Source organism: Mus caroli, unplaced genomic scaffold, assembly GCF_978045245.1.
Source record: "Mus caroli unplaced genomic scaffold, Mus_caroli_1 scaffold_11, whole genome shotgun sequence".
NCBI classification, from domain to species: Eukaryota; Metazoa; Chordata; class Mammalia; order Rodentia; family Muridae; genus Mus; species Mus caroli.
The window spans coordinates 41,975,208-42,001,525 of record NW_028227266.1 but is presented as its reverse complement, the minus strand read 5'-3'; the positions used below and the strand labels follow the sequence as shown (position 1 = coordinate 42,001,525).

General features: G+C 51.3%; 3 protein-coding genes across 10 annotated transcripts; 1 reads left to right on the top strand and 2 right to left on the bottom strand.

The window, feature by feature from the left end:
• The first annotated feature begins 8,585 nt into the window (after positions 1-8,585).
• On the top strand, positions 8,586-11,346 carry Rnf26 (ring finger protein 26). Its single transcript, XM_021173131.2, has one exon. The coding sequence runs from the start codon at positions 9,169-9,171 to the stop codon at positions 10,441-10,443; it is 1,275 nt and encodes a 424-aa protein (XP_021028790.1). The 5' UTR covers positions 8,586-9,168; the 3' UTR covers positions 10,444-11,346.
• Positions 11,347-12,922: 1,576 nt separating this feature from the next.
• C1qtnf5 (C1q and TNF related 5) lies at positions 12,923-14,845 on the bottom strand. Of its 4 annotated transcripts, none has more exons than XM_021172445.3 (3): positions 14,619-14,845; positions 14,133-14,398; positions 12,923-13,818 (listed from the first exon to the last, which is right to left on the bottom strand). In XM_021172445.3, exons 2-3 carry the CDS (start codon positions 14,344-14,346, stop codon positions 13,301-13,303), a joined length of 732 nt encoding a protein of 243 aa, XP_021028104.1. In that variant the 5' UTR covers positions 14,347-14,398; positions 14,619-14,845; the 3' UTR covers positions 12,923-13,300. The 4 variants fall into 4 exon arrangements, with proteins under 4 accessions (XP_021028104.1, XP_021028105.1, XP_021028106.1 ...); XM_021172446.3 differs by having other exon boundaries at positions 14,641-14,845; XM_021172447.3 differs by having other exon boundaries at positions 14,758-14,843.
• A 760-nt stretch (positions 14,846-15,605) lies between these two features.
• Positions 15,606-20,370, bottom strand: Mfrp (membrane frizzled-related protein). 5 transcript variants are annotated; one of them, XM_085828257.1, is made up of 13 exons: positions 20,151-20,370; positions 19,961-20,063; positions 19,737-19,850; positions 19,453-19,635; positions 19,097-19,310; positions 18,741-18,875; positions 18,505-18,626; positions 18,300-18,376; positions 17,342-17,490; positions 16,820-16,950; positions 16,587-16,715; positions 15,932-16,059; positions 15,606-15,848 (listed from the first exon to the last, which is right to left on the bottom strand). In XM_085828257.1, the coding sequence occupies exons 1-13, from the start codon at positions 20,202-20,204 to the stop codon at positions 15,624-15,626; spliced, it is 1,764 nt and encodes a 587-aa protein (XP_085684383.1). In that variant the 5' UTR covers positions 20,205-20,370; the 3' UTR covers positions 15,606-15,623. The 5 variants fall into 5 exon arrangements, with proteins under 5 accessions (XP_085684383.1, XP_029336979.1, XP_021028099.1 ...); XM_029481119.2 differs by having other exon boundaries at positions 16,802-16,950; positions 18,505-18,630; positions 18,745-18,875; XM_021172440.3 differs by having other exon boundaries at positions 16,587-16,697; positions 16,802-16,950; positions 18,505-18,630; positions 18,745-18,875.
• Between the last annotated feature and the right edge of the window lie 5,948 nt (positions 20,371-26,318).

The following is a 26,318-nucleotide window of genomic DNA, read 5'->3' as shown; positions in this document are numbered from 1 at the left end:
CTTTCTGCGCACACCTTCTTTTTCATATCTCTCTGTTTCTGACATACTTTCCTGTTGCTCCTGTAAAAGTCGCTGCCCTTCCTTAACAGCTAGCTCAGATTTCTTATCCTGGATACAAGCCTTAATTAATTTCCATAACGGCCTTGTTCCTGCCTTCACTTTCCCTTCAGCTTCCTCTCTCGCTATATCTCTCCCTAACTTTTCCCAACTAGGTAGTGTCAGCGACCCAATGGGGGCAAACCAAGGAGCGAGTCTGTCTATCTCTTTTAAAAATCCACTCACTGTACTTTCAGAAATCTTTAAACCTTTTTCTTTAAGCAAGGCTTGCACCGGCCCTACTAAGGGCGTAGACTGGCCAGTACCCATGATCGTCCTGGACTAAAGTGTTATCTACGTGAAATTATTCCCAGCAGATACACTCGTGCCCAGGGTGGTGACAGTTAAGGCAAATGCATACTATCAAGGCAAGAAAAAAACGAGCAGCACAACCCCAGCGACAATTATCAGATCTATTCCATAGGAAAGCATACCTCTCAGAGACTCACATTAATTTCTTTATACTTACTGGTAACACCGTTCCCCAGCTGAAGAGTTCTGAACCCGTGCAGTCGAATCCTTCTCAGCAGTCTGTTTTGCAGGAACACTTCATTAACACCGTTCCCCAGCTGAAGAGTTCAGAATCCACGCCAGATCCTTCTCAGCAGTCTGTTTTGCAGGAACACTTCATTAACCGCTCCTTCCCTGCGATGCAGTTCTGAACCCTCCCTGTAGCAGGGGGTCTTCGCTCGTGCCTGAAGATGTTTCTTCTCCTAGATTTCTCGGCACCACTTCTTGCGCGCATCCAACTCCCCAGCAAGAACGACACTGCAACAGGATCCTTCTGCACACGTTTATTGGGAGAGCTTGATTGTAGAGGTGAAGAGACCCCAAGCCCAGAACTGGTGCTGCTTATATAGGCCTAGGAGAGGCGTGTCTCACACCTGGATTGGTTGTGCATTCTACCTCATTTGCATGTTCCTCATCTGATTGGTTATTCTCTCTCAGTACCTCACAGAACCTCATTAACATACCTCATTTGCATGTCTCACATCTGATTGGTTATTCTATCAGTACCTCATTATCATACCTCATTTGCATGTCTCACATCTGATTGGTTAACTCTTAGTACTTTGTAGAGCCTCATTATCATGCCCGGGCCAGGCAGTAAAAGCTAAAAGCTAAAAAACTTTACTGCATAAGTACGCATTGGTTGTTTGCCCAAACTTATGCGTGGTGGCCAGCAGTAGCCTGTGCCACCCTTCAACAGCACATGTGGCTTCCCACAGCCTGGCCTCAAACTCACAGAGACCTGCCTCTGTCTCCCAAGTGCTGGGTTAAAAAACATGTGCTGATACATCTGGCCTGCTCGATGGGATGTGAATTCTTTCTTCTCAGACTGCTGGCTCTGTGGAAAGTCATAGCTTAGAGTCATTTCCAATCTGGGCGTATTGGCATCTGTGGTGGCAGGCAATGACTTGTGGTCCTTCTGGAACCGCAAGCTAGAAGGCAGGAACATCCAAGTGCCTCTCTTCCCTGCACAACCACAGACTGTGGCTTTTGTGTACTTCAATGACTTCATGTTTCAAGGACATGGGTTCTGATGTGCTGTCAAGAAGGAAAAAGGAAAATGAGCTTATGCAGTGCTCAACTACACTCAACCGGCCAGGGGGATACAAAGCCAGCCAATTGCTTGACCAGAAGGCTTCCTCGGGACATGATGCACTATAAACAAAGCTGTCACCTCCTAGCCTCCCTTCCTCTCATCCATCACACTCCATGCTTTTCACCCATAGATGACCCCACTCCATCAAGGAGTCTTTTCCATTTGCAAAATTAGGTCTATCTTTAAAATAGGGGACACGTACCATTCCCCAGGGCCAAGTCTGTTGAGCAGGGCTTTCCCCAGCATGCTGTAAAAATTCCTTCTTGCCCATTTGAAAATGAGGGTTTTGAGATGGAGAGTTTATATTTTCTGCTAGACCCAGACTGGAATAAAACACCATCTTCTTAAACAAACATGCATAAATTGGGAGGCTTGGGAAGGAGGATTGGAGGATTGCCTTGAGTTCAAAGGTAATCCCCATTTTAAAGTATTTGTTTTGCTTTTGCTTTGTTTTTGTTTTGTTCTGTTTTTGAGATAGGGTTTCTCTGTGTAGTCCTGACTGTCCTAGAATTCACTCCGGAGAGGGAGCTGGCCTCAAACTCAGAGATCTACCTGCCTCTGCCTCCCAAGTGCTAGGATTACAGGCGTGCACCATCACCACCCGGCTTGCTTTGGATTTTTTTTTTGTACCCCAGGATGTCCTTGATTCTCCTTAATTGTCCTGGTTCTCCTCTGCCTCTACTTCCCATGCACTTAGATTAGACGTATGCACCACCACTCCCAGCTTCCTGTTTGCCAGAAGATAAAGAGGAGCTGACAAGACTGCTCAGCAGTTAAGAGCTGCTTTTCCAGAGGATCCAAGTTCAATCCCCTGCACCCATAGAGCAGATCACAGCCATCTGTAACTCCAATCCCATGGGATCTGGGGCCCTCTTCTGGCCACCTGCATGCATGTGACAGGGAAAAGCCATTCGCATAAAGTAAGATGAAAAAACATTTAAAAAGTGGTAGTAGGGCCTCAAGGTTCCAGCTAGAAAGATGCTTATTTAGGCCAGATACTTAACTTCCAAAATGAATGCTAGAGTTGATGACGGTTCTACCCAATTATAGAGGAATTAATAGGTAACTTTTTTTTTTGAGTCATGGTTTTTCTGTGTAGTCCTGGCTATCCTGGAACTTACTCTGTTGACCAAGCTGACCTTGACCTCAGAGATCTGCCTCCTGAAAGCTAGGTTTAAGGCTGTGTGCCACCACTGCCAGGCTATTTTTTTTTTTTGTTTTAGTATCACAAAAGTTTATTTATCAAAAAATTTCAGAGGTCTGGAGAGATGGTTCTGTGGTCAGAAGCACTTGCTGCTCTTACAAAAGACCCGGGCTCCCAGCACACAGGTGGCAGCTGTGGCTTACTAACATCTGTGTAACTCCTGTCCTGCCTCTTCTGGCTTCCCTGGGTGCAGGCATACACATGATGCCCATACATACATTCAGGCTAAGGACCCCATCACATAAATAGAAGTAAATACATCTTTTAAAAATTGTATATGAAAATGCACATAACCTGATTTTAAAACAACTTTTAGCTGATTATTTTATGAATGTTTTCCCTGTATGTATATCCAGGCAGCACCTCTTTGCTCTGTCCTCAGAGCCCAGAAGAGAACATCAAACCCTTGGAAGCAGAGTGACCCTAGTGGTTGTGAGCTGCCATGTGGGTGCTAGGAAGAATAGAAGCAGGCCTTCTGGAAGAGCAACTGTGTTCTTAAACACTGAGCCATCTGGCCAGCCCTACATGACCCAATTGTAGGACATAGTGAAACGGGTCCTTTGTGAACTTTGTGAACAGGCGCTATTAACTTTGTCCCAAGCCTTCTGTTTCCTAGTGTTCTGCTGCTGCCCACCGCTTAGCATCTCCACATGGTCATCCACTGCAAAAGCCGCAAAGGGCTGGAAGCCGGCACTTCTCCATGGATACACGTCTCCCATAACTTCTTGTGCATCTGTGTCTTCAGCTTAGGAGGGTGGCCCTTGCTCATGGCAGCTCCTCGCTGGGCTGAGGGCAGCTGTGAAGAAGCAGGTGGCCTCACTCGATCCTCCATGGATTCTTTTATAGAGAGAACTTAGAATGTATGTGACTTCTAAAGCATGCATGCTACCAGAAGGGACACCTGTGGGGAGAGGGCAGGAATGAAGAGCAATGATACCCCTCTTCCTTTATCGTTCTCTGTATTTGAGACACCAGGCTAGCCTCAAATCCACATTGATCTTTCTGCCTCAGTTTCCTGAACTGGGACTGTAGGTGTGAGCCAACATGCTTGGCTTAGAATCTACCTTTGCATATAGTTTCCCCTACCCAGTGCTGGAGATTGAATGCAGGGCCTTTTACACGGCAAGCAAGAGCTCCATCATTGAGCTACCCTATCCCCATCCTAAAATAACTTTGACTTTGATTTTGACCCTGTAAATAATTTCTCTGTATACACACTCATATATACTTTCACACAGAGACTTTTACATACACAATTCTCTCTCTCTCTCTCTCTCTCTCTCTCTCTCTCTCTCTCTCTCTCTCATGCATGTGTGCACACACACACACACATGCCCATGCACACACACTGCTAGGGATGAAACCTAAGGCTTTGCCCATGTCAGGCAAATGCTCTACCACTGGGTTAGACCCTAGCTTTAATTTGCATAATTAAAAAAATAAAATTAAATAAATTAAAAAGAAAACCTTCAGCCAAAACACCTTTATCTTACTGACTGCCTGGGAGATGAAGGCGTTCACAGAACAGCCTCTTGAATTGGAGACTCTGTCCTGGTCTGAGTTCCTTAGCCCACACACACCCTGGAACTTCTAAGAAAGCCCTGTGCATGTCCAGCTGGCCTTTCTCTTACCAGGCAGAAGAAAGGCCCTGCCTGCCTGCAGTGCAGGCAGATGCCCTGGCTGCTAGCACAGGCCTGGAGGGCTTCCCTTCTCCCAGAGCTCTTTACCTTCTCAGTCCTGCAAGGAACTGCTAGGTATCAGGTTTTCTTCCGAGCTGGCAAGTAATTTAAACTTCCTCCACCAAATTTGCTGAGCTAGGATTTCCCACCGTACCCACACCTGGGACTCCGGTCCAGGGCTGTGGCTCATTAAAATGACTTTGGTTTAGTATACCTCATATCAGGCAAAAGGGTCTGTCCCAGATAGACAGGGACTGCCTTTGGGCACCCAAGGTCTCTCCCTGCTTCTTCTTTTTAAATTTTTTATCTATCTATCTATCTATCTATCCATCTAGGTATCTGTGGGAAGCCACATGTGCCGTTGCAGAGTGGCACAGGCTTCTGCTGGCCACCACGCATACATAGGCAGGAAAGTTTTTTTGCCAAGATGAGGTTTTGAGAATTAACCAAAATTGACCAATCAGATGAGAGAGAAGTTGACCAATCAGATGAGAGAAAAGTTAACCAATCAGATGAGAGAGAAGTTAACCAATCAGATGAGAGAGAAATTAACCAATTAGACATGCAAATGAGGTGGTAAGCATCAACCAAGCACAACCAATCCGGGTGTGAGACACGCCTCTCCTAGGCCTATATAAAGCAGCACCAGTGCTGGGCTCGGGGTCTATTCGCCTCTACAATCAAGCTCTCCCAATAAACGTGTGCAGAAGGATCCTGTTGCAGTGTCGTTCTTGCTGGTCGAGTCAGACGTGCGCAAGAGGTATCTAATGTGAATGAGAGCTCTATCTGCATATACACTTGCATGCCTGAAGAGGGCATCAGACCACATTATGGATGTGTTGTGAGCCACCCTGTAGTTGCTGGGAATTGAACTCAGGACCTCTCTGGAACAGTAGCCAGTGCTCTTAACTACTGAGTCATCTCTTCAGCCCCTCTTCCGACTGTGGAAAACTGGCTGCTTTGGTTTGTCACTGGTTTCTAAGTTACAGTTATTTATCTATTGGTGGAGGGGTGCTCTCCCATGCTCTCATAGAAAGCTATGTGGGTCCCTGGGATTGAGGTCATTAGGTTAGGCAGCAGCAGGCCCCTTTTACAGGCCAGCCGTGTTGCAGATCCTGGCTAGCTGTTTAATTGTAACCAATGCAGGTGTGGCAGGTGTGATTGTGGGTGTAGGGAACCGGGTCCCAGCTGTAGGTAATGCTAGCAGTCCCAGCTCTACAAACTTGGTGAAGGAAATTTAAATTGCTTCAGGATCCACACCTGACTAACTGCAGGCTGAAGACACAGGTTCACAAAAAACAAAACCAAACCAAACCCACACGTAAGGCCTTCAGAGATGGTCTAGGCACTTCCTGTGTGTGCAGTAAGAAGACAGGAGTTTGACTCTCCAGCACCAGGAACCCACTGGCCAGAGAACAGAATTAAAATAAGATGGGAAGTGATAGAAGACACCTGCCACCCTCCTGGGTCTCTAACGTGTGTGCACTTAGGTTAGCACACTCGTGCACATTTGCATGTATCTGTGGAATCGGGTCTCCCGCCTGCTGGGAATTGGGTGCAGGCCACCAGACTTTTTACCCGTATAAGCCATGGCACAGAGAAACTACTGAACTAGATTGCTCCGTGGGCAGAAAGAAAGATTTATTTGGAATCAAACTGTGAAGACCATCTCTCGGTGTGTTTGGGGGCTGAGAGGACAAACAGGGAAGAGGAGTGACGTGGCTGAAAAGCAGATTTTATGTGACGGGGAGGTGGATGTGGGGGTCTGCGCTGATACAAGCTGTCAAGATTGAACTGGATGTAGGTGCCCTTGGCAGAGGGAGTTGACCTTTGGGGGAAGGTTAAGAGAACTTCCTGGTGAACAGAAACTGCTTTAAGAGATCTGCTTTTCTAATAAACACTAACCTTTAGGCTTGGTTACCTGGTAACTACCCTGCTGCTTACCTAGCCAGAATCTGCCTAAGACAGTGAGTGTCAACAGCTCTGCTATTTGGGACCTGACAACCTGCTCAGCTATTTCTCTGGTTCCTTTCTTTCCTTCCTTTCCTTCCTTTCCTTTCCTTTCTTTTCCTTTCTTTTCTTTCCTTCCTTTCTTCCTTTCTTTTCTTTCTTTCTTTCTCTCTCTCTCCTTTCTTTCTTTCTTTCTTTCTTTCTTTCTTTCTTTCTTTCTTTCTTTCTTTCTTTCTTTTTTTCCTTTTCTTTCTTTCGAGACAGAGTCTCTATGTAGTGCTGGTCCTGGAACTTGACCAGCTCTGCCTGCCTCTACCTCCTAGGTGCTGACTTTAAGGTATAAGCTAACTGGCTGGGCTTTATTTACTTACATCCCCCCCCCCACACACACACCCCACACCCCGGAGACAGGGTTTCTCTGTGTAGCCCTGGCTGTCCTGAACTCACTCTGCAGACCAAGCTGGCCTTGAACTCAGAAATCCGCCTGCCTCTGCCTCCCAAGTGCTGGGATTAAAGGCGTGCGCCACCACTGCCTGGCTACTTATTTTTTAAAGAGAGTTTCGAGTAAGCAAGACTGTCTTTCCTTAAATGGGCTAAATATCTCAGAAGCTGACCTTCCTGTCTGTACCTCCCAAGTGCCCTTACGAAGCCTCGATGTGTAGTGCTGAGGGTGTACTTCATTCAATGCGAGGCAAGCACTCACGTCTTTCATGGGCGATGCTTGAAGGAAATGAAGGGCTTACTCACTGGTCAGAGTCGGCAACAGAGAATCTGAATTCCAAACAAGTGGGAAATTAAAAAAACAAACAGTGGTGACCAGGGGAAGGATAAGTGTCCTGTTTACTTTCTGTTACTGTGATAAAACACTGACCAAAAGCAACTGTGGGGAGGAAAAGGTTTGTTTATCTTACCGTCAGGTCACAGTACATCTCTGAGGGAGGCTGGGGCAGAAAGTCATGGCAGGCGCCTGGAGTGACACATGACCTTTGCCAACCATGGAGGCTGGGGCTAGCTAGCTGGTACAGTTCCTGGGTCACTCTCCCCACAAGCTTTCTTCTTACACGGTCCAGGACCCCTCCGCCTAGGGAATGTTGCTACCCAGAGTTGGCTAGGTCCTCCTCTGTCAATTAACAAAAGAACCCCTCACAGACAAATTTACAGACCAAACCCACCAGGGCAATCCCTTAAATTGAGGTTTCTCTCAAATGATTCCAGGCTGTGCCAAGTTGACAATTAAGGCTAACAAGTACGATAGTCACGAGAGACCTCCTGTTAAGTAGAAAACACTGGAGCTCTTGATGTATGGGTTACAGATGGCCTACATGTTGATAGGGGTCAAGGTAGAAATCAGAGCTCCTTCATTCTGTGGCTCCTTTTCTCAATGACAACAGCTCTCCCCTAACAATATTTTTCTCTTTATGAATAGCTTGAGATAAGACGATAATCTTTTTTTTATTATTATATATAAGTACACTGTAGCTGTCTTCAGACACTCCAGAAGAGGGAGTCAGATCTCATTACGGATGGTTGTGAGCCACCATGTGGTTGCTGGGATTTGAACTTTGGACCTTCGGAAGAGCAGTCCGGTGCTCTTACCCACTGAGCCATCTCACCAGCCCCAAGACGATAATCTTAAAAAGGGTTGTATTTCCAAGGCATGTTAAGTGCTTAATAAATGATAAAAATAAATGATGAATGAGATGAGGCGGGGGTCCCAGCGGGACGCGGAGGAGGTACTATCTCAGAGCCTAGCCCAGAGCTCAAAGAATGTGCGCAGGATCGAGAGCAGGTGGAGTTGGGACTTCTCGGGCCACAACACTTAAAGGCAGCCTCATTAAAGTGTGGCTCTGGCTCTTTAAGGGGCGGGGCGGGACAGGGAGGGAAAATTATACCGACATGCTAACGGACCTATCACCACCTCAAAGAGGAGGGGGCGCTTTATAAACACATTTCCACCCCTCTCATTGGACATTGTCTTTGGGCACCATTCAAAGCCACCAATGGTTTGTCGACATTTCTGCCATTGCCCCTCACTGATTGGCCAGAGGCTATAGTCCCGCCCCCTGCTTGCCACGTCCCTTCGCAAACAAGATGGCGGCGCCCAGTGGAGTCGAGGCCGCGCTCGGGGTTTGCCGAGGCTGACTCTCCGTCCCGCTCTCCCTTTGGGTGCCACTCGCCGCGAGCGGGAGGACAGGGGCCGGGCGGGGACAGGGGCACTTGCGTGGCTGGACCGCGAGCCCGCGCCCAGCCTGCGCCGCCCCCACCCGGCCCCGACCCGGCCCTTCCCGACTCCGTCCCATCCTTGCGGGTCTCCTCCCGGTCTGACCCGTGGCCCGGTCGTGTTTACCGCTCCAGGCTCCTAACGCTGAGGTGCTTCCTCCGGTCCGGGCTCGCTGTCACTTTAGAGATGTTTCACCTCTTCGCTCCCGAACATTCCGCCTTCCAAGCCGGGACGCCGCTCCCTCCTGTAAAAGTCTTCCCTGAAGCCCACTTCTGTAGCCCTTGCTTCTCCCTGGGTTAGACGTTCGCATCCCTTCCAAATTCACTCCGATCTCGCCACAATAGTGGCAACCTTGACACCGTCTTCCCTGAGGAGCCAGCCTTCCTTTTGTCCTGAACTTCGCAGCCCTATCATGGAGGCTGTCTACCTGGTGGTGAATGGGGTGGGCCTGGTGCTGGACTTGCTGACCTTGATGTTGGATCTCAACTTCCTGCTCGTGTCCTCCCTCCTGGCTACCCTGGCCTGGCTTTTGGCCTTCATCTACAATCTGCCACACACGGTACTGACCAGTCTTCTGCACTTGGGTCGAGGATTCCTGCTTTCTTTGCTGGCCTTAGTTGAAGCTGTGGTCCGATTTACCTTCGGGGGACTGCAGGCCTTGGGGACGCTCCTCTATAGCTGCTGCTCTGGCTTGGAGAGCTTAAAGCTACTGGGGCACCTGGCCTCCCACGGAGCTCTGAGGAGCCGGGAATTCCTGAATAGGGGGATCCTGAACATGGTCTCCAATGGCCATGCTTTGCTGCGCCAGGCCTGTGACATCTGTGCTATTGCCATGAGCCTGGTGGCCTATGTGATCAACAGTCTGGTCAACATCTGCCTCATCGGCACTCAGAACTTCTTCTCCCTGGTGCTGGCCCTGTGGGATGCTGTAACGGGGCCTCTTTGGAGGATGACAGACATGGTGGCTGCTTTCCTCGCTCACATCTCCAGCAGTGCAGTGGCTATGGCCATTCTCCTGTGGACCCCCTGCCAGCTAGCACTGGAGCTGTTGGCCTCAGCTGCCCGCCTGCTGGCCAGCAGTGTGGTTTTCCACCTCACTGGATTGGTGTTGCTGGCTTGCGTGCTGGCAGTGATTTTGATTGTGTTGCACCCAGAACAAACGCTGAGGCTGGCCACCCAAGCTCTCAGTCAGCTTCACGCCCGCCCATCTTACCACCGGCTTTGGGAGGATATCCTTCGGCTGACTCGCCTTCCACTAGGTCTGGAGGCTTGGCGCAGAGTCTGGAGCCGCAGCCTACAACTGGCCAGCTGGCCAAATCGAGGAGGAGCACCAGGAGCCCCCCAAGGTGGCTCCAGGAGGGTGTTCTCAGCCAGGATCCAGCCACAGGACACTCCTCCTGAAGCAGAAGAGGAGGTCATCAGAGCCGCACCGGCTAGAGGCCGAGAGCAACTCAACGAAGACGAGCCTGCAGCTGGGCAGGACCCATGGAAGCTGTTGAAGGAGCAAGAAGAGCGGAAGAAGTGTGTTATCTGCCAGGACCAGAGCAAGACGGTGCTGCTTCTGCCCTGCCGGCACCTGTGCCTGTGCCAGGCTTGCACTGAGATCCTCATGCGCCACCCTGTTTACCACCGCAACTGCCCGCTCTGCCGCCGTAGCATCCTGCAAACCCTCAATGTCTACCTCTGAGGACTCCCTCCCTGCCTGCCCATCCTCTGTGCTCCACACACCGGGACAGCATCAACACTTTGCCTCTGGGTTCTGGCCTGAGTCTTCTTTGCCCCCGAAGGCGGTGACTCTGCCAAGCCTCAAGCCATATATCCAGGATCTTGGAATACGCTGGAAGACTCCAGTCTGGGTGGGACAGAGTAACACTTTCTCTAAACCCTGTGTGGGGCCCTGAGATGCTGAGGGTGGTGAGTATGTCACTATGCAAGGGCCCTGAGACTCTGTGGTGGGCTCTTGTGCTGCGCCTGCCAGGGCTCACCCAGATGCCTGCCTCTAGGGCTGTCTTTCTCTGCTTCTGGCTCTTTTGTTGGAGTTTTTGGTCCTTTCCCCCAGGCCACGCCACGCCATGCCATATCAGTGTTGTTTGAGGATTTTGGCAACTCATGGGCCTTAGAGTGATCTTGATTCTTTTTTTTTCTTTTTTGTTTTTTCTTGGTTTGGAATGATCTTGAACCTTTATGTTCAGCCAGAGCCTCTGCCCTGATAGGTCTGGGAGTAGAAACTCGCAGATGCCCTTAGAGCCACTTCTGCCTGTCACTGTCTTTTAAAGACTCCCAACTTGACCAGGACCTGGGGTCAGGAGTTTATCCCTGAGTACAGGGGTGCAGCTACACCTGGCTTTGGGACCATTCACCTTCAGGCACCCCAGCTCCATGGGGAGCCTCGAAAGGAACAACCAGATGTCTACTCATTCCCTACATGGCATAGAACATAGCATTCCTCCTGGGCTCTCTCCGGCAGTGGAGAGGGCATTCCGCACTTTTCACTTGGGTCCAAATGAGGGGCTGGGCTTCGGGGTCATAGCTCCATTACGTCGGTCGGACTGCCCAGTTTCTGTGAATAAAGCTCTGTTGACAGCTCTAAGTGTGGTCCTTGCGAGTGGTCCCCCTGCAGCGGGTCAGCTGGTGTTGTCTCCAGGTCTTTTGAGAGTAGAGTAAGAAGCGAGCATCTGGATGGCGAGCTCCAGAGGTGGGGATGAGGCGATTATGCGACTGGCGGTGCCAGGAGGAAAGCCCACAGCAAGCATGGCTGCTTAGTGCCTGCCCTTCTGACCTGCCTTGCAGTCAGTGGTTCTGAGTCGCCTTCTCTGTACTGCGTTTTAAGCCCTTATGAGCGGAATGTGAACTTGTCCCTGTTCTTCCTGTGTTCCTACTGTGCTAACCTTTACGGTGGACAGAGCAGAATCTGCTGCCTGGAGGCCAATCTGCCCTCCCATTCCTGGAGGGGCTGGTACCTGTCTATTTTTTTGTTTTTTGTTTTTGTTTTTTTTTTTTTTTGAGACAGGGTTTCTGTGTGTATCCCTGACTGTCCTGGAATTCACCAAGCTGGCCTTGAACTCCCAATTGTTGGGAGTAAAGACGTGTGCCACTATGCCCCATGCCCTGCGTCTTATTTTGTGTCTTGATACAGGGCCTGGTACTGTGATGGGCTGGAGTGTAGGACCTTTTGCTGCAGGTGTGAACTAGAGCCCGTGGGCCTATCTGGAAGACGCAGGAAGCCTAGACCCCGCAGATACAGTTGCCCTCCCACTGCCAGCAGGAAATTAGGGGATCACCCCCATAATTTAATGTGACATGTAGATGCACAGTGTCTGCGGCTGTTTTCTGGATGAGGGAGAAGATGCCAGGTCCTGAAAGAGGTCCCTCTCCTTTGCATTGAGAAGTTGAGCAACTGGGATTGGCAAACCTGGGTGTGTTATCATTAGTCTAAGCCTGTTAAACTGAGTGTCACAAGAGGTGAGCCCTCAGGGGGCCTGTGGTCAGCCTCATACTTCATGGCTTGGCCTACCCAAGCTGTGCCTAGCACAGTGGAGACCTCAGCTTGGCAGGGCTTGCCTCCCCACCAGGGGCTTGAAGCCTGGCTCCTTGCAGTCTGTTTAATGTGGAGGATAAACATTTTATTAGGGAAGATAAACTTCCTGAGCCGGGGTGGGGCCAAGGACCTCTTTTTCTTTTACTCCCATCTGGAATTTTCTGCAGACCTTAATATCCATTCCCCTAACCACCTTGGAAGCCCAGCCCTTAAATCGGTGCAGTCTGGAGCTCGGACACCCCCTTGTGGTCATCTCAGGAACTACTTATCTCTGGTTGGGTGGCTGTGATAGCTTTCTAGTTATCTACGAAAAGTGGGTATCTTTATCACTCCCTGGCATGCAGCCAGGGCAGCCATGATTGAAAGGTCCTGGGTCTTTGTCAGACCAGACAGTGGCTGCTTCCACTTGGTTTGGCTTCTCTGAATTAGAAAAATGTGTCCCTTTTTCTGAGTGGCCATAGCCCTAAACCAGAAGTTAAGCCCTGGCCAGGCAGGGGTTCACATGTAGGTGGCAGCTCTGGGCAGCCAGTTATTCTAGGTCTGCTTGCTTGTACCTCTGTATCATGGCCCCATCCCCCCCAGGAAGCCACCTGCTCTGCATCCTCAGAAGAAAGGGAGAGACCAGTGGGAGGGTTTTAGGTTTATTAAGTGACCTCTGAGAAAAAGGCCTGCCCTGGGAGCAGCAGAGATGGAGTCAGGGACCTAGAGGGGCACACAGGACTAGGAATGGAGCATCCCACCTTGGAGTCCTGGGCCAGGACCCACAGCTGCCAGCCTACTGCATTCTAAAGTCCTGGGCAGAAACCCAGCCACTGCTCCACGCTGTCTGTCTTGACCTCAGACAGCCTCTGTCTCCATTCATTGCCAGCAGTGGGACCGGAAGTGGCTACCTCTCTTCTTAGTCATTCACAATATTCCAGGGGGCCAGCCCTCCTGGTATGCGCTGCCCCGGTCAGTGTCACACCCTCCACTGAGGAGCAAGTGCCAGCTCTGGGTTCACTGTGTTTTAAGCGAAGACTGGGGAGCTGTGCCAGTCAGAATAGACGAGAAATCCAGAGAAGGTACTGTCTGTCTTGATGCTGGCATAGATGCCAATGTAATCACCCACGCCCACCTGCACCCACACCTGGTCCTCAGGTTCTAGCCTTACCATCGCACCCCCTGAGAGCGAGGCTGGCTTGGGCCACCCCCCAAAAAACTGGAAGAAAGAGGCGATGGACTGCCCATTTTTGACAAGATCAAACTGCAAGCTGGCCCGGTAGACAGTGGCGTGCACAGCAAAGTAGTAGACGCCAGGCACTTGGCAGGTGAACTTGCCAGTAGTGGGGTCGTAATGTCCCTGCTCATTCAGCAGCACACGATCGAAGGGTAGGGGTGTGTCGGCTGGCGGAGGTACCCGGCTCTCGGATCGCTTGGCACTGAAGGCTGATCGTGGGGGCACCGAGCACTCCCCCGCAGGCCCGATAGCCCCCATGGGCCCTGCCTCTCCACGTGGCCCGGGCTCCCCACGTGGCCCAGGTAGTCCTGCAGGGGATGGAGAGGGGAAGGGGAGAAATTAGGAGCCGCAGAAGGGTGACTATTAGCCTCCCAGACTCCCTGGCTATTGCCTCCTGTGGGGGAGAAGATCTCAAGTGCCGAGTAGAGGGATTAGGGTTTCTGATTCCCTGGGGCTGACTCACCCCCCTCCATCCGCAGCCCACCTCGCCCCACTCCAGCCGACTGGAATGGAGGGAGAGTAGCGCCCCCTGGCGGGACTCTTGACCCCCAAAGGATCCACCAGAGCAGTTGCTGTGCTCTCTAGGATGTACCCATGCACTGCAACGAAAATGACTTCTTACCCGGTCTTCCGCCCTCGCCTTTCTCTCCCGGAGCTCCGGGTGCACCGTCGCGGCCATCACGGCCGTCACGGCCAGGCAGGCCTTGGCTGCCATGGTGACCTGGTGTGCCTGGAAGGCCGGGCTGCCCGGGACACAGGCTGGGGATCTTGTTGTCATCCAGAGGAGGAGAGCCTGACACCAGACCCAGAAGCAGAAGGGCAAGAAGTGGCCTCATGGTGGTGACCCGGGAGGTTCAGACTCCAGGATCCTCTCTTGTAGTCTGTAGGCTGGGCAGGACCAGAGTTGGAACCCAGAATCTTAGGACCAACCTCGCGCCCCACCCAGGTGGAACCCAGTAGGTCCCCGCCCTACAAACATGCCTTTGGGGTTGAGCACTGTGTGATGGGGTGCCCCAAACCAAGAACTGGGAAAGGAAAGGAGAGACAAGCCCTTCTCCATCCCCCTAGCTGGCACCCAGGCTTTCCCACAGTCCCCTCCCCCACTTACCCTCTTCCTCTGCCAAACTCACCCCTCCCGGCTCCCCAGCACTCCCAGCTGCACGCTTTGAATGGCTTCCTCAGACCTTCCTGCTGGCCCTGCTCCCACTCCTACCCCTACCAGGCAGCCCCTGCCCTTGCTGACTGACTCCTAGCTTCTGGTTGCTCCTTGCCGGCTCCACAGCGCTCCTCCCAGACTCCTAGAGGAAACCAGTTGTTCAGAGGCCAAGAACTCCAGGGCTGGGAAATAGCAGGGAAATAACTCGTGGTGTCGCCCGGCGGCCGGCCAAAATTGTGGGGATGTAGGGGGTGTGGAGAAAGGAGGAGGTGGAGAGAGTTGAGCCCGCATCACCAAGAGGCTGAACTGTGAGGCAGACACTTGGGACTCCAGTTCCCAGGAGCTGGAGGGAGGGAGGGGGGGGAGGAAGGAATGGGATAATGATGGAGTCCAAGATCAAAACTCTGGTGGGGGTGGGGCAGGGGTGGACAACTGGATTAGTAGGGGGCCCAGGGTGAAGAATTTCAGAAACAGCCAGTTGGACCTCTAGGCTTAGATTGTCACTCAAAACAGTTTTGCTGATTAAATGAAAAAGATTGAAGGTCAGATGACAGTGAACTTAAATGGAAAGGGAGAAGGCAGAAGACCGGGAATCAGGGTCAGAGACTTGGATAGGAAGTCTGCTAGGCTGTCCAATGGCACAGCGTGGGGCCTGGCCACTGCCTAGGGCTGTCTTGGTAAATAAGAGCTCAGGGAAGGTGGAGGAAAGATGGGATGGTCCAGATCATCCTGGGCAGGATCAGAATTGGAACTCTGGTCCTTTTCCTTTCTGAGAAGCACCAGAGAGGATGTGCAGAGTCCCTTATCCAGGCCACCCTTGCCCTTGTTTTCTACCCTGACTCCTAGCTTCTGGTTGCTCCTTGCCGGCTCCACAGCACTGCCTGCCCCGCCCACCCACCCACCCACCCACATAGGTAGAGGAGGATGGGCAGACAGAGGGTGGGGGCTGGCTTCAGGTCAGGGCTGGGAGCAAGCTTCCAGGCTAGCTGCCACAGGTAGCCTGTTGCAGTTGAAAGGCCAGGGGGTGCCCAATAATGCCAGGCTAGACTGGCACTGCTGCTCTGCCGCCTGGCAGACAGAACGACAAGGGGGTAGGATAGTGCCCAGTGAGGTGCATCGAGGCACAAGCAGCCCACAGAGGAACCTCTGGAAAGTCTGGTAGCAGGGTAGACTTGTCAGACTCTGTGGGAGGAAAGATGACCATCAGGTGTCCAGTCTCCATGTGCCCACCCTTCCTATGGTCTCCCTCCTCTCTGTTCCAGCACCTTGTAGCCTCGGAGGATGTCTGTCACCTCTGTCTGCGTGGCCAGGCCCACCCAGATGTTAGGAAAGGCCGTGGTATTGTAGCTTAGTCCAAGGCACATCTCCACCTGGACAGGTTCACAGGTCAGGTCTGTAGAGAGGAGGGTTGAGTCACTGTGGGGGAGAAGACACTGCCTGGTCGTTGTTTCCACACGCGTCATAGGCACTTCTGAGTCTCTCAAGAGGCAACCACAGAACGGTTTCACATACTCCAAGGAGCCCTGCTGTTTTCCAGAGGCTGTTGTTTGACAGCCTGGGCATCGTGTAGGCCCCTCTGATCTTAGGGAATGCGGAGCACCCAACTGGAGACCACTTAGGACCACTTCTGTCGTGTGGTCTGTGAGGTAGGCTGTGCAGAGGACTCTGGGTATCAAAGTGGATGCATCTCAAAGCCCCTCCCATTGACTCCTACATTCCTGTGTCCCTCTCAGATGACACTAGTGTACAACGCCACCACCAGCTGAGAGTCCCATCAGGACTCCTTGAAGTGGGTACAGGATGAGGAGAGAGAGGCCCAGCCATGAACTCACAAGGAGGAAGGAAGGGGGACTGAAGAAAGTGTGGTAGGGGCCCTGCCTGCTCTGACTGGCATGATTTGCTTAGAGGAAGGATCCTTACCCGGTTGTGGGGACAAGTGGCTGCTGCAGTTGTCGTTGCTGTCATTTGCACAGTCTTTCCATAAGTCACACATCCATTGCAGATCCCTATATCCTCCGCTCTGGCAGAACTCTGTGGGCCCACAAAGGTCTGTGGGCCAGGGGCCTGCCTGCACCTACTGCCCTCCAGGGTACCCTTTAATGTTCCTTGGAGGACCCTCTGTTGCCCACACCCACCTGCCCAGGGACACCCACTCTCTGTAGTATTGATGGCCTGGTAGGTGGCTAAAAAGCCCCCGCTGCTGATACCAAGATCCGTCTTGAAGATTACAGCCAGCTGGTGCATGGAGGAGACGACGTTGAGTGGTGGCTCTGCTCCACAGAACCTGCCCAGGGCAGAAAACTATCCTGGGCACAGGCCACTGGCCAGCCTTTGGGGCTCTGGGCTGGGCTCTTGGCCATGCCAGGGCTGAGTCATGGAGCTTAGGGTCTAGGGACTCAGGCTGCTTGTTACAAGACGTATGACACAACTTCTTAAACTTGAGTCACTTTGAGATGGGGAAGAGTCGGGGAAGATGGGGAAGGCAAAGGCCCTCCCTACAAGTAAGAAAAGTGAGGCCAAGCAACCGCAGAAGTGAAGGATGCCAGTAGGAGAGATCTCTAGTTTATAGAGCAGCCCGAAGACACTGAAGCGGGGGACTCCCTTGGGCCTAGCAGATGGATCCTGGCCTGCCAGATAGGGGATGGGCTGCTCACTACTCTAGCCCTGATTAGTACCTGCCCAGGAAGCTGAAGGTTCCCAGGTTGCTGGCCTCGTACACTTCCACGTAGTCAAACTTGCACTCAGCCTGTGCTTCCAGACTGAAGTTGTGGAACTCCAGTCTTATCCCGTACCCCACAGGCACTTCGATGTACCAGGTGCAAAGCTAGGGGAGGGGAGACGTGACGTAACCCACGGGGACCTGCCCCTGCCCCAGCCTGGACATACAGGGGGCTTCTTTGCCCAGAGCAGACTAGGCAAGATGTGGGTGGCTGTTGCCTACCTCACTTCCATCATGGTGCCTCTTAGAATAGGAAGTGTCATTCAGGCGTAGTGCCACACACCGGTAATCCCAGTGCTTGGAAGGCAGAGTTCAAGGCCAGCCCAAGCTAGATGTCAAGTCCCACAGCAGCCTCCTGAACTACACCTAGAGACTGTCTCAAGAAGCCATGGAGCAGGGGTATAGCTCAGTGGGCAAGAACTTGTATGACCCAGGGGTTGATCCTCAGAGTGGAAAAACAAAAAACCAATCCAGCAGATGTGGGGTAATGGTGCAGGGGTGGGGGTGCACACCTTTTAATTCCAGGCAGAGGTGGGTGGATCTCTGTGAGTTCCAGGCCAGCCATGGCTACAAAGTGAGAGCCTGTCTCAAACCAAACAAGACCCCAGACCTGGCATGGTGGCCCATACTTCTAATCCAAGGCTGGGGCAGAAGGTTTCTCGCCAGTGACGAGATCAGCACGGGCTAATGGGTGTCACATTGTCTATCCATAAATTAATGCCTTTTCAAATTGTCTAGTCTCGGAAATAGATGTGTTTACCCAGCCTGGAAATGTCTGGTATACAGTTGGTGCTTAACAATGTCTCCTGGTCTGCATAAACTTGTTTTATCAAGTACATTCCCAGGCAGACTGTTCCCAGGCACACTGACCTAGTCACGCTGGTGTCTCACCATCCTGAGGGCACTGCACTTACCTGTTGGTGAGGGTAGTGCTGTGGGTAGTATGGGGTAGAGAACACCCCATAGAGCCCAGTCAGGTTCCCTCCACACCCTGTAGAGAAGCCAAGTGGCTCATGAGTAGCCAGGCAAGAAAATTCTGGGTCAGCGCAGGGGATCCCAACCTGAACCTGGGACAGAAGCCTGAAGATGTGCCTGCCCTGTCCCTCACTGGGCCCATACCCAATGTCTTGTCACTGCAGTTGGCCTCGTCACTGCCATCGACACACTCCGTAATACCGTCACATACAGAGTCACGCTTCAGGCAGAGGAGAAGGTCACAGTGGAACTCATTATGGGCACAGCTCCCTGGGGAAGGGCAAGAACCATGTGGTGTCAGACTCCCCCAGGGTTTCCGGAAATCCCTTTTGCTGGGAGTAGCTGAAGGAGAGGTGGCTGGGGATATGAAGGGAAGTCACTTACAATGTCCAGGGGCCACTGCTTGGTACCAGGCCTGGAAACCAGACCCTTCCACATCGTTATCAGAGACGAAGGACACACGGAGGCGGCTGGTATTTGTGTTTAATGTGGCAGGAGGTGTTTTACCACACACCCTGTAAGAAAGCCAGGGAGGGGTGATGGGAGGCTCTGAACTTGGGAAAGAAACAGATCAGAGAAGGGAAGTGAGTTTCCCTAGGTCACACAGCAAGGTGCTGGCAGGGGGAGGAATCTGAGGGCAGTTGTGTTAATTTTCTTCTAGTCCAGATTTCTGTTTGAGTTCCCAGCTTCTGCACCCTCCAGACCTGTGGAATTCCCTGGAAGCAGAGGGACCCACCTGAGGAGAGGGCCTGTAGGCTCTGAGATAATTTCCAAGCGATCAAAAAGACAGGTGAGCATACTCTCTATGCTGAGGGCTTGAATCTTGAGCTGTATTGTCTGGCCTGCGGCTACCTGGATATGCCAGACACAGTGGCTGAGGGGTGGGTAGAGGTCTGGGTAGTTAGGGCTGCTGAAGAAACCACTGGGACCAGGAAGGAGGCCTCCACAGGCTGCAGGGGATGGGAGTGGGGGTGGATCAGAGGTCAGAGGTCAACAGGAGAGAGGCCTTCCCCAACCTGCAAGGTTCCTTTTCCGGTCTTTCCTCCCCAACACCATCCTGGGCCTTCTTCAGAGAGTGCCCTTGGGACTTACTGGTCAGGTGTGTAGGGCTCATGGCTGCCTCCTGCTGCTCTGTGCTTGCTGGGGTGGTGGTGGTAGTGGCGGGGGTGGTGGTGGTGGTGTTAGGGGTGGTGCTGGGAATGACACCCATGGGGGTGAGGCCTCGGGTGAGCAGTGGGTTCTTGGTAGTCCTGGGGAGGGATATAGCCTGCGACTCTGGAGGCAGGCATAGAGGAGTGTCATTTCGGGGAGCAGGTTCCTGGGGGCTGACAGAATAGCTCATGGGCTCTCCATGTAAAGCCCTCCCAGTTACTTACGAGCCAGGATGACAGCCACCAGTAGCCCCAGCAGCAGGAGCAGCAGGCCACTGAGCAGCAGAATACAGAACCAGGAGAAGTGGCAGTCGGGCTGTAGCCCCCGGAGACGCTGGGCTGTAGGGAGGACACAGTGGGTTTTGGAGAGGCACCCCTGTGTGGGGCATCCCTCACAGCACCTTAGTTCCTGGGTTCTCTCTTAGGCTCAAGCAACCCCTGACGGTTACCCTGCCAGGGGGCTTGGAGCTTGCTGCCGACATCCCTCTGTAACGCTGGCGGAGGGCAGGATGGCCCTGCTTCCGGGTCGAAAGCAGGATTGCAGAACTCTGTCTGGAATGGAAGGTAGAGCCTTATAGGCTGGGACTTGCAAGTTCCCTGGAGACAACTTGGGAGGTGGGTGCCACCTTGCCGCCTTACCTTGCTCAACTCACTCGCTTCTGGACGGAGGATGACGTCGGCATAGTCCTTCATGGTTTAAGACTCGGCATGGCTTTCTGGAGGTCCCCTGATAGCTCAAGACCTCCGAGGGTCCACTCCCTGGTCACAAGCCACCAATCAAAGAGGCGGCCTTTGCTCTCGAGGGACAAGGCTGTCAGGAGACACTGTTTCTCTTTCCGGCTGCCTTTGGCAGAGTGGTTGGTTGGGGCCCCAGGCTACTGTGGTTCCAGGTGGGGGAGGGAACTGATGCGAGAAGGAATTCACAGAAAGCACGGAATGCTCCTTAATCCAACTCAGCTGAGGATGCTGAGGTCCTGACCCTGGCACTGAGTAGCAGTCCTTAAAGGCACAGGCAGTGGCTGCAGACACAGCAGAGAAAGCTGGGTGCTCTGTGGGTTGTGGTGAGGGGCGTCACTATGCCCTCATCCTCACCCACGGTATGGAGTGCATTCTTCTGAGCTTGGTGAATATGACTGAGTGCAGGCGTCGGAGCCTGGTGAACTGAGGCAGCAAGTGCTGGGGTAGAGGCAGGCTGCAACGTTAGCAGCCCACTACTCCCCTTCTGAGTGGCAAAGTTATCAGCTTTTTTTCCTTTCCTTTCCTTTCCTTTCCTTTCCTTTCCTTTCCTTTCCTTTCCTTTCCTTTCCTTTCCTTTCCTTTCCTTTCCTTTCCTTTCCTTTCCTTTCCTTTCCTTTCCTCTCCTCTTTAAAAAATAATTTTTGTCTTTTTTTTTAAAGATTTATTTATGTATATGAGTACACTGTAGCTGTCTTCAGACACACCAGAAGAGGGCATCAGATCCCATTACAGATGGTTGTGAGCCACCATGTGGTTGCTGGGATTTGAACTCAGGACCTCTGGAAAAACAGTCAGTGCTCTTAACCACTGAGCCATCTCTCCAGCCCCTCTTTTCCTTTCCTTTCTTTTCTTCCTCTATTTCTTCCTCTCTTTCTCTCTCTCTCTCTCTCTCTCTTTCTTTCTTTCTTTCTTTCTTTCTTCTCTCTCTCTCTCCCTCCCCACCCCCTTTCTTGTGATATGGTCTCATATTGCCCAGGATAGCTTCAAAGTCTTTACGAAGGCAAGGATGACCTTGAACATTTTTTGTTTGTCATTATATATACATATTTATGGTATGTATAATATACATGGTATGTATATTATCTGAGCTTGCTTGATTTCTCTTGTCTAGTCAGCCGACCTCCTTCAGGCATCACAGATGGGGCTGCTATGCCTGACTTCCAATCACAGTGTTCCTGTGAGCACTGGACGTCTGAAGAGCACGTACCTTTTACCCACTAAACCATTTCCGCCATAGGTTCTGGGCTTCTGAGCCTCCTGTCTGTGTTCCCCAGTGTTGAGCACCACGGAGCAGGGCATGGACCCTTCATGGGGGCTAGGTTAGCACGCTACTGATGGAGCTACAGCCCCGAGTCTATCTTGTGTTGTTGTTTTGTTTGGAGATAGGATCTCGCTCTGTTGTGCTAGCCTCAACCTTGGAGCCCATCCTCTTATCTCAGCCTCCCTGGAGTTGGGAGGGACTCTTCACATGTGGGTGAGAAAGGTCTCTGCTACATCCAACATCTTTGTTACAAGACCAAGAGCGCAGGAAGCCTGGCATGGGATTGAGAGCTTGATTCTGTGTCTGGGTCCTCAAGCCTGCAGGAGGGAGGATGGATGGGAAGAGGTCGCCTGCCACTGTGGCCAGGTTGGGTGTGGAGTCTGGCTGTTGGTCCTCTTGCTGTCATGAGGTAGAAAAGACATGCTGCAGGTTCCAGTCTGGCACAGCTGTACCAGGGATAAAGGCAAGGGACAGCCAGTCTGTCTTGTTTTATCACAGGGCAGGGCAGAGATGAGAGTCTGGAGATGACGATGTCATATTCCCAGCTACTACTTGTAGAATGTCTATAATGCTTTAGGCCCCGAGCAAGAGGTCTCACACATTGTTTTCTCTTCCTTTCATACATAAATCAATGAAATAACCATTTTATAAAAAGTGGTAGCCGGGCGTGGTGGCTCACACCTTTAGTCCCAGCACTCTGGAGGCAGAGGCAGGCAGATTTCTGAGTTCGAGGCCAGCCTGGTCTACAAAGTGAGTTCCAGGACAGCCAGGGCTATACAGAGAAACCCTGTCTCGAAGAACAAAAAAAAAAAAAAAAGTGGTATTAAGGCTCTGAGATGTTAAGTAACTTCCCCAAAGTCACACAGCTGAAAAATAAAGAGAGTCATTAAAACAGCACGTTTCTGCCCTCAGGAAGGAAGTCTTTCTGCAAGTTCTCCATCTGCCCTCTCAGAGGCCTGGCTGCTTCTTCCTGGACTCTAAACATGCAGCCCAGCAGCCCTGATCTTCAGGGAAGGCCAGTTTTGGTAGTTACAGGAGCAAGTGTCATGAAGAAGCTGTGAGAGGGATCCTTTGGCCACAAGTCTTTGCCCATTCTGATTTGACCACATAGAGCAGTAATGGTCCCTTGGACCATTCAAACCCACGGGAAGAGTTCTCAATAGCTAGTCATTGTGGTGCACACCTTTAATCCCAGCACTTGAGAAGCAGAGAGGGAGATCTCTGTGAGTTTGAGTTCAAGGCCAGCCTGGTCTACAGAGTGAGTTCCAGGACAGCCAGGGCTACATAGAGAAACCTTGCCTCAAAAGAGGAGAGAGAGAGAAAGAGAGAGAGAGAGAGAGAGAGAGAGAGAGAGAGAGAGAGAGAGAGAGAGAGAGAGAGAGAGAGAAAGTGTGGCGGGGAGAGAAACAGAATTAGAACCTATAGACTGCTCTGCACTGGTCTGTGGTGATTTGGGGGTCTGAGCCCCTTGGTGTGTGATTATTTGCTGGAGTCTGCAAATATCAGGCCCAGCTGGGTGATGAAGCAGGCTGATGGAGTCGCTCTCATCTTAGTACATAGGACTTAGCAGTAGTTTCAAAGTGGGGCTCAGGGGCTCCTTAGCCTCTCCACCCCCAACTCTGTGTGGACAGGATTTATTACGACCATGACTTGGTGTGATATGATAGGTCAGCACAGTGGAAGCCCTCTGTGTACAGGGCCCAGAGGACTGTGACTGACCCCACAGCCATCAGAGATGAGCCAGGTCTCAAGTTGCCACATCTTCAAATTCCTCTCTGTTAGGCTCAGTGAAGTCCCACTTCACTAAGATGAGTCTTCTGGCAGCCAGGGGACTTGAACACCGTTCTACGCAGGGCCTCAGTGACTTGTTTCTTATTCTTCTGGTGTAAGGTCTTTTTTTATTCTATTGGTGTAGATGGGTCAGATGACCTGGCCACAGGCTGGGGCCTCCAAAAAAAAATCCATGTGCCTGTCTGGAGCCTAGGTGGAGGACAGATTCGACAGCAGAGGCATGAAGACCACTAGAAAATCGTCTCTAAGGTCCTGAGGGCAAGCCATGTCGTCTACCAAGGAGGGAGCTATCCCAGCAGCCATTGCTTCCTCTTTCTTGGTGACTTTCTTTTGAGACATCATCTATTATTTCTATGTGTATATGACTGTACCACTTGTGTGCCTATACCTATGGAGGCCAGAAGAGCCTCTCCTTGCATCATGTGGGTTCCAGGGATTGAATTTAAGTTACTAGGCTTGGTGGCAAGGGCCTTGACTTGCTGAGCTATCTTGCCAACGCAGTTCTAAAATATTGCATTATTCTCTAATAGTGCATAATTAGGTAGTAATATTATCTAATAAAAGATGTATGCGTCTCTGTGTATGAGTGGACATGCAGGTGTGAGTGTGAAAGTCACAGGTCAACTTCCAGAAACCAGATCTTTCCACTGTGGGGACTGAACTCAAGTCCACTTGTGTAATGCATGCTTTTAGGTATCCACTGTGCGCCTCTCTAGCCATAACTTCTTTCTTGGCAGGTATTTGGTCACTGTGTGCCACACTTTTTCTCATGTAGGCCTCATGATGAGTTGGTGTTCTTACCATCAGCTTAGAGACGAGGATACTGGGCACAGAGAGGGCTATGGTTGCTGCCCACTTCCCCCTGCCCTCTGCGACTGACACAGAGCTGTTGTATTCATGAATGCTGAAGGGTGGGGACCCTTGGAAGTGTCCAGCTCAAACAGACCTAGCTCGAACAGCTAGCTCATGCTGGCTTTGTTGCTGGGCACGTGTGCATGTTACATGTTACATGGCTGTTCAGTTTGCTTCCTAATGGAGTAGGAGAATTCTGTCAAGAGTCCTGCCAAATGCTGTCACCAATTCAACCAGAATTGTTTCAGATGGAGCAAGAACTAGGTGAGATCTGTCCTGTCTCAGGCATGGTCAGGTGGTGCGGCCTTTGACAGGTCTTGAACTCTCACTGTCAATAAGACAGTAGGGATGAGGTGGCTTCTAAAGGCCCAAGTCTAAACATTCAAAAAATATGAATTGGGCCACTTAATTCTGAGGCTGGAAAGATAGCTAGCACGGTATCAAATTCCCAGCACAAGGTCTATCCCTGCATTTTTAATTTTATTTTTTATGTGCATTGGTGTTCTGCCTGCTTGTCTGTGTGCGGGTGTCAGATCTTGGAGTTACAGAGAGTTGTAAGGTCCATGTGGGTACTGGAAATTGAACTCAGGACCTCTGGAAGAGCAGTCAGTGTTGTAAACCATTGAGCCATCTCTCTAGCTGGTGTGTTTGCTACTGCCTTGGTAAGGGAACTTGCTATAAAACCCATGACTTGAATTTCATCCCTGAAAATGAAGGAAAGAGAGAATTGACTCTCAAAAGTTCCATATGTATGTCATGGTGTCCACATGCTGTCCTAGAATAAATGTAAAAAAACAACAAAACAAACTATAAACTGGGCCAGGGAAGCATGGGTGTGTAAGTCCTAGTTCAAATGTTTGGAGGACGTGAGCAGAGAGAGCCCTTTGGTTTAAATGAGGCCTCGGAGGCCTACCGAGAGGGAGCTCTTGTTCAAGGTCAACTGCAAAGGCAGCACCTTCTCTCAGTGAGGGCCTGCAGGCCTGCAGGAACACCAGCTAAGAACAGGCGGAATAATCCAAGTTGCTAGGAGGCAACGCAGATCACAAAGAAACGCCTGCCTGCAACAGACCTGCTTGTGTTTGGGGTTTGGTGCAGTGCTAGGGACTGTTACCATGGGGATGAGATGGAGCCACAGGCTAGGCAGAGAAAGGAAAGCTGCTAGCAAGGGCAAAGGCTTGACTCCAGTCCCTAATTCGTTAGTCTGTCTTCTGGAGAACAGAATGCACAGGGTGGCTTCTACCATCACTGAGAAGACGAGGCACCTTTAAGTTGGCAACGAGCCAGTTTCTATTTAGGAGAGAATCTTGTTTATATGTGTCTGCCTGGGAGAAGCTACCAGCTTTGAGATAGCTTATCCTTGGTCCTGCCATTCCTAGGGTGTATGGGGGTAGGGTGGGGAGGGGGAGTCCAAGTCCCTCAGAGAGGAGTCACGGGGTTTGTTTAAATCTTTCTTCTTATGCTACAAGTGTGGTTTGCTGGGTGGAGCTCCAGCCTAGCATACCAGAGGCCCTGGGTTCAATCCCAAGTACTAACTAAAATGTTAGAATCTCAGTCCCTGCAGAAGCTCATCCGAGGCCTTAGTCAGCTCGAGGGCCACCTGTACTATATGAGATCTTGTCTAGAATAATAAAAGTTATCTTAATTCCCAGGTTAGAAAGCTGTCTTCCTTCCTCCTGGCCACCCAGGAGCACACACAGGCCCCAAGTGACACAGGTATTTGTGCTACAACAGGGATGGTTAGAGAAGACTTTGCTGTTCCAATGCCTACAGCCAGCTAGGCAGAAAAACCACCAGATGTGTCCGTTTCCCCACTGATGGCCTGGGTACCACCAGATGTGTCCGTTTCCCCGGGTTTTCAGACTGTGCCCTTGGCAGGTTCATGTCTGGAAGATGCTGCTGGGGTCTTTGGAAGTGTGATGTGCCTCATCTCTAAACATCTTGGCTAAAAGAATAAAACACGTGGACAAACGCAACCTGAGAAACCAGATGTGGTATATGGCATCTGAAATATGTACTATTTAAGGAACAAAAAATAATTGAGAAGTTTAATAAGTGGGTAAGCTAGGACACAGCACTTATGGCAAAAGCAGTGAACTGTGCGGTCCTCACTTTGATGGGAGAGTCCCGGATACAAGCCCCTCCCAAATCAAGACCGTCACACCAGC

Coding starts and splice junctions, on each gene's coding strand:
- Rnf26 (XM_021173131.2), top strand. CDS start 9,169: ATGGAGGCTGTCTACCTGGTGGTGAATGGGGTGGGCCTGGTGCTGGAC.
- C1qtnf5 (XM_021172445.3), bottom strand. CDS start 14,346: ATGAGGCCACTTCTTGCCCTTCTGCTTCTGGGTCTGGTGTCAGGCTCT. Junction 13,819..14,132: donor AGGCGAGGGCGGAAGACCGG/GTAAGAAGTCAT, acceptor CATCCCCTGCAG/GACTACCTGGGCCACGTGGG.
- Mfrp (XM_029481119.2), bottom strand. CDS start 20,204: ATGAAGGACTATGCCGACGTCATCCTCCGTCCAGAAGCGAGTGAGTTG. Junction 18,631..18,744: donor AGCAGTGGCCCCTGGACATT/GTAAGTGACTTC, acceptor GCCCTTCCCCAG/GGAGCTGTGCCCATAATGAG. Junction 16,951..17,341: donor ACCTTCAGCTTCCTGGGCAG/GTACTAATCAGG, acceptor TGCCCTGGGCAG/GTTCTGTGGAGCAGAGCCAC.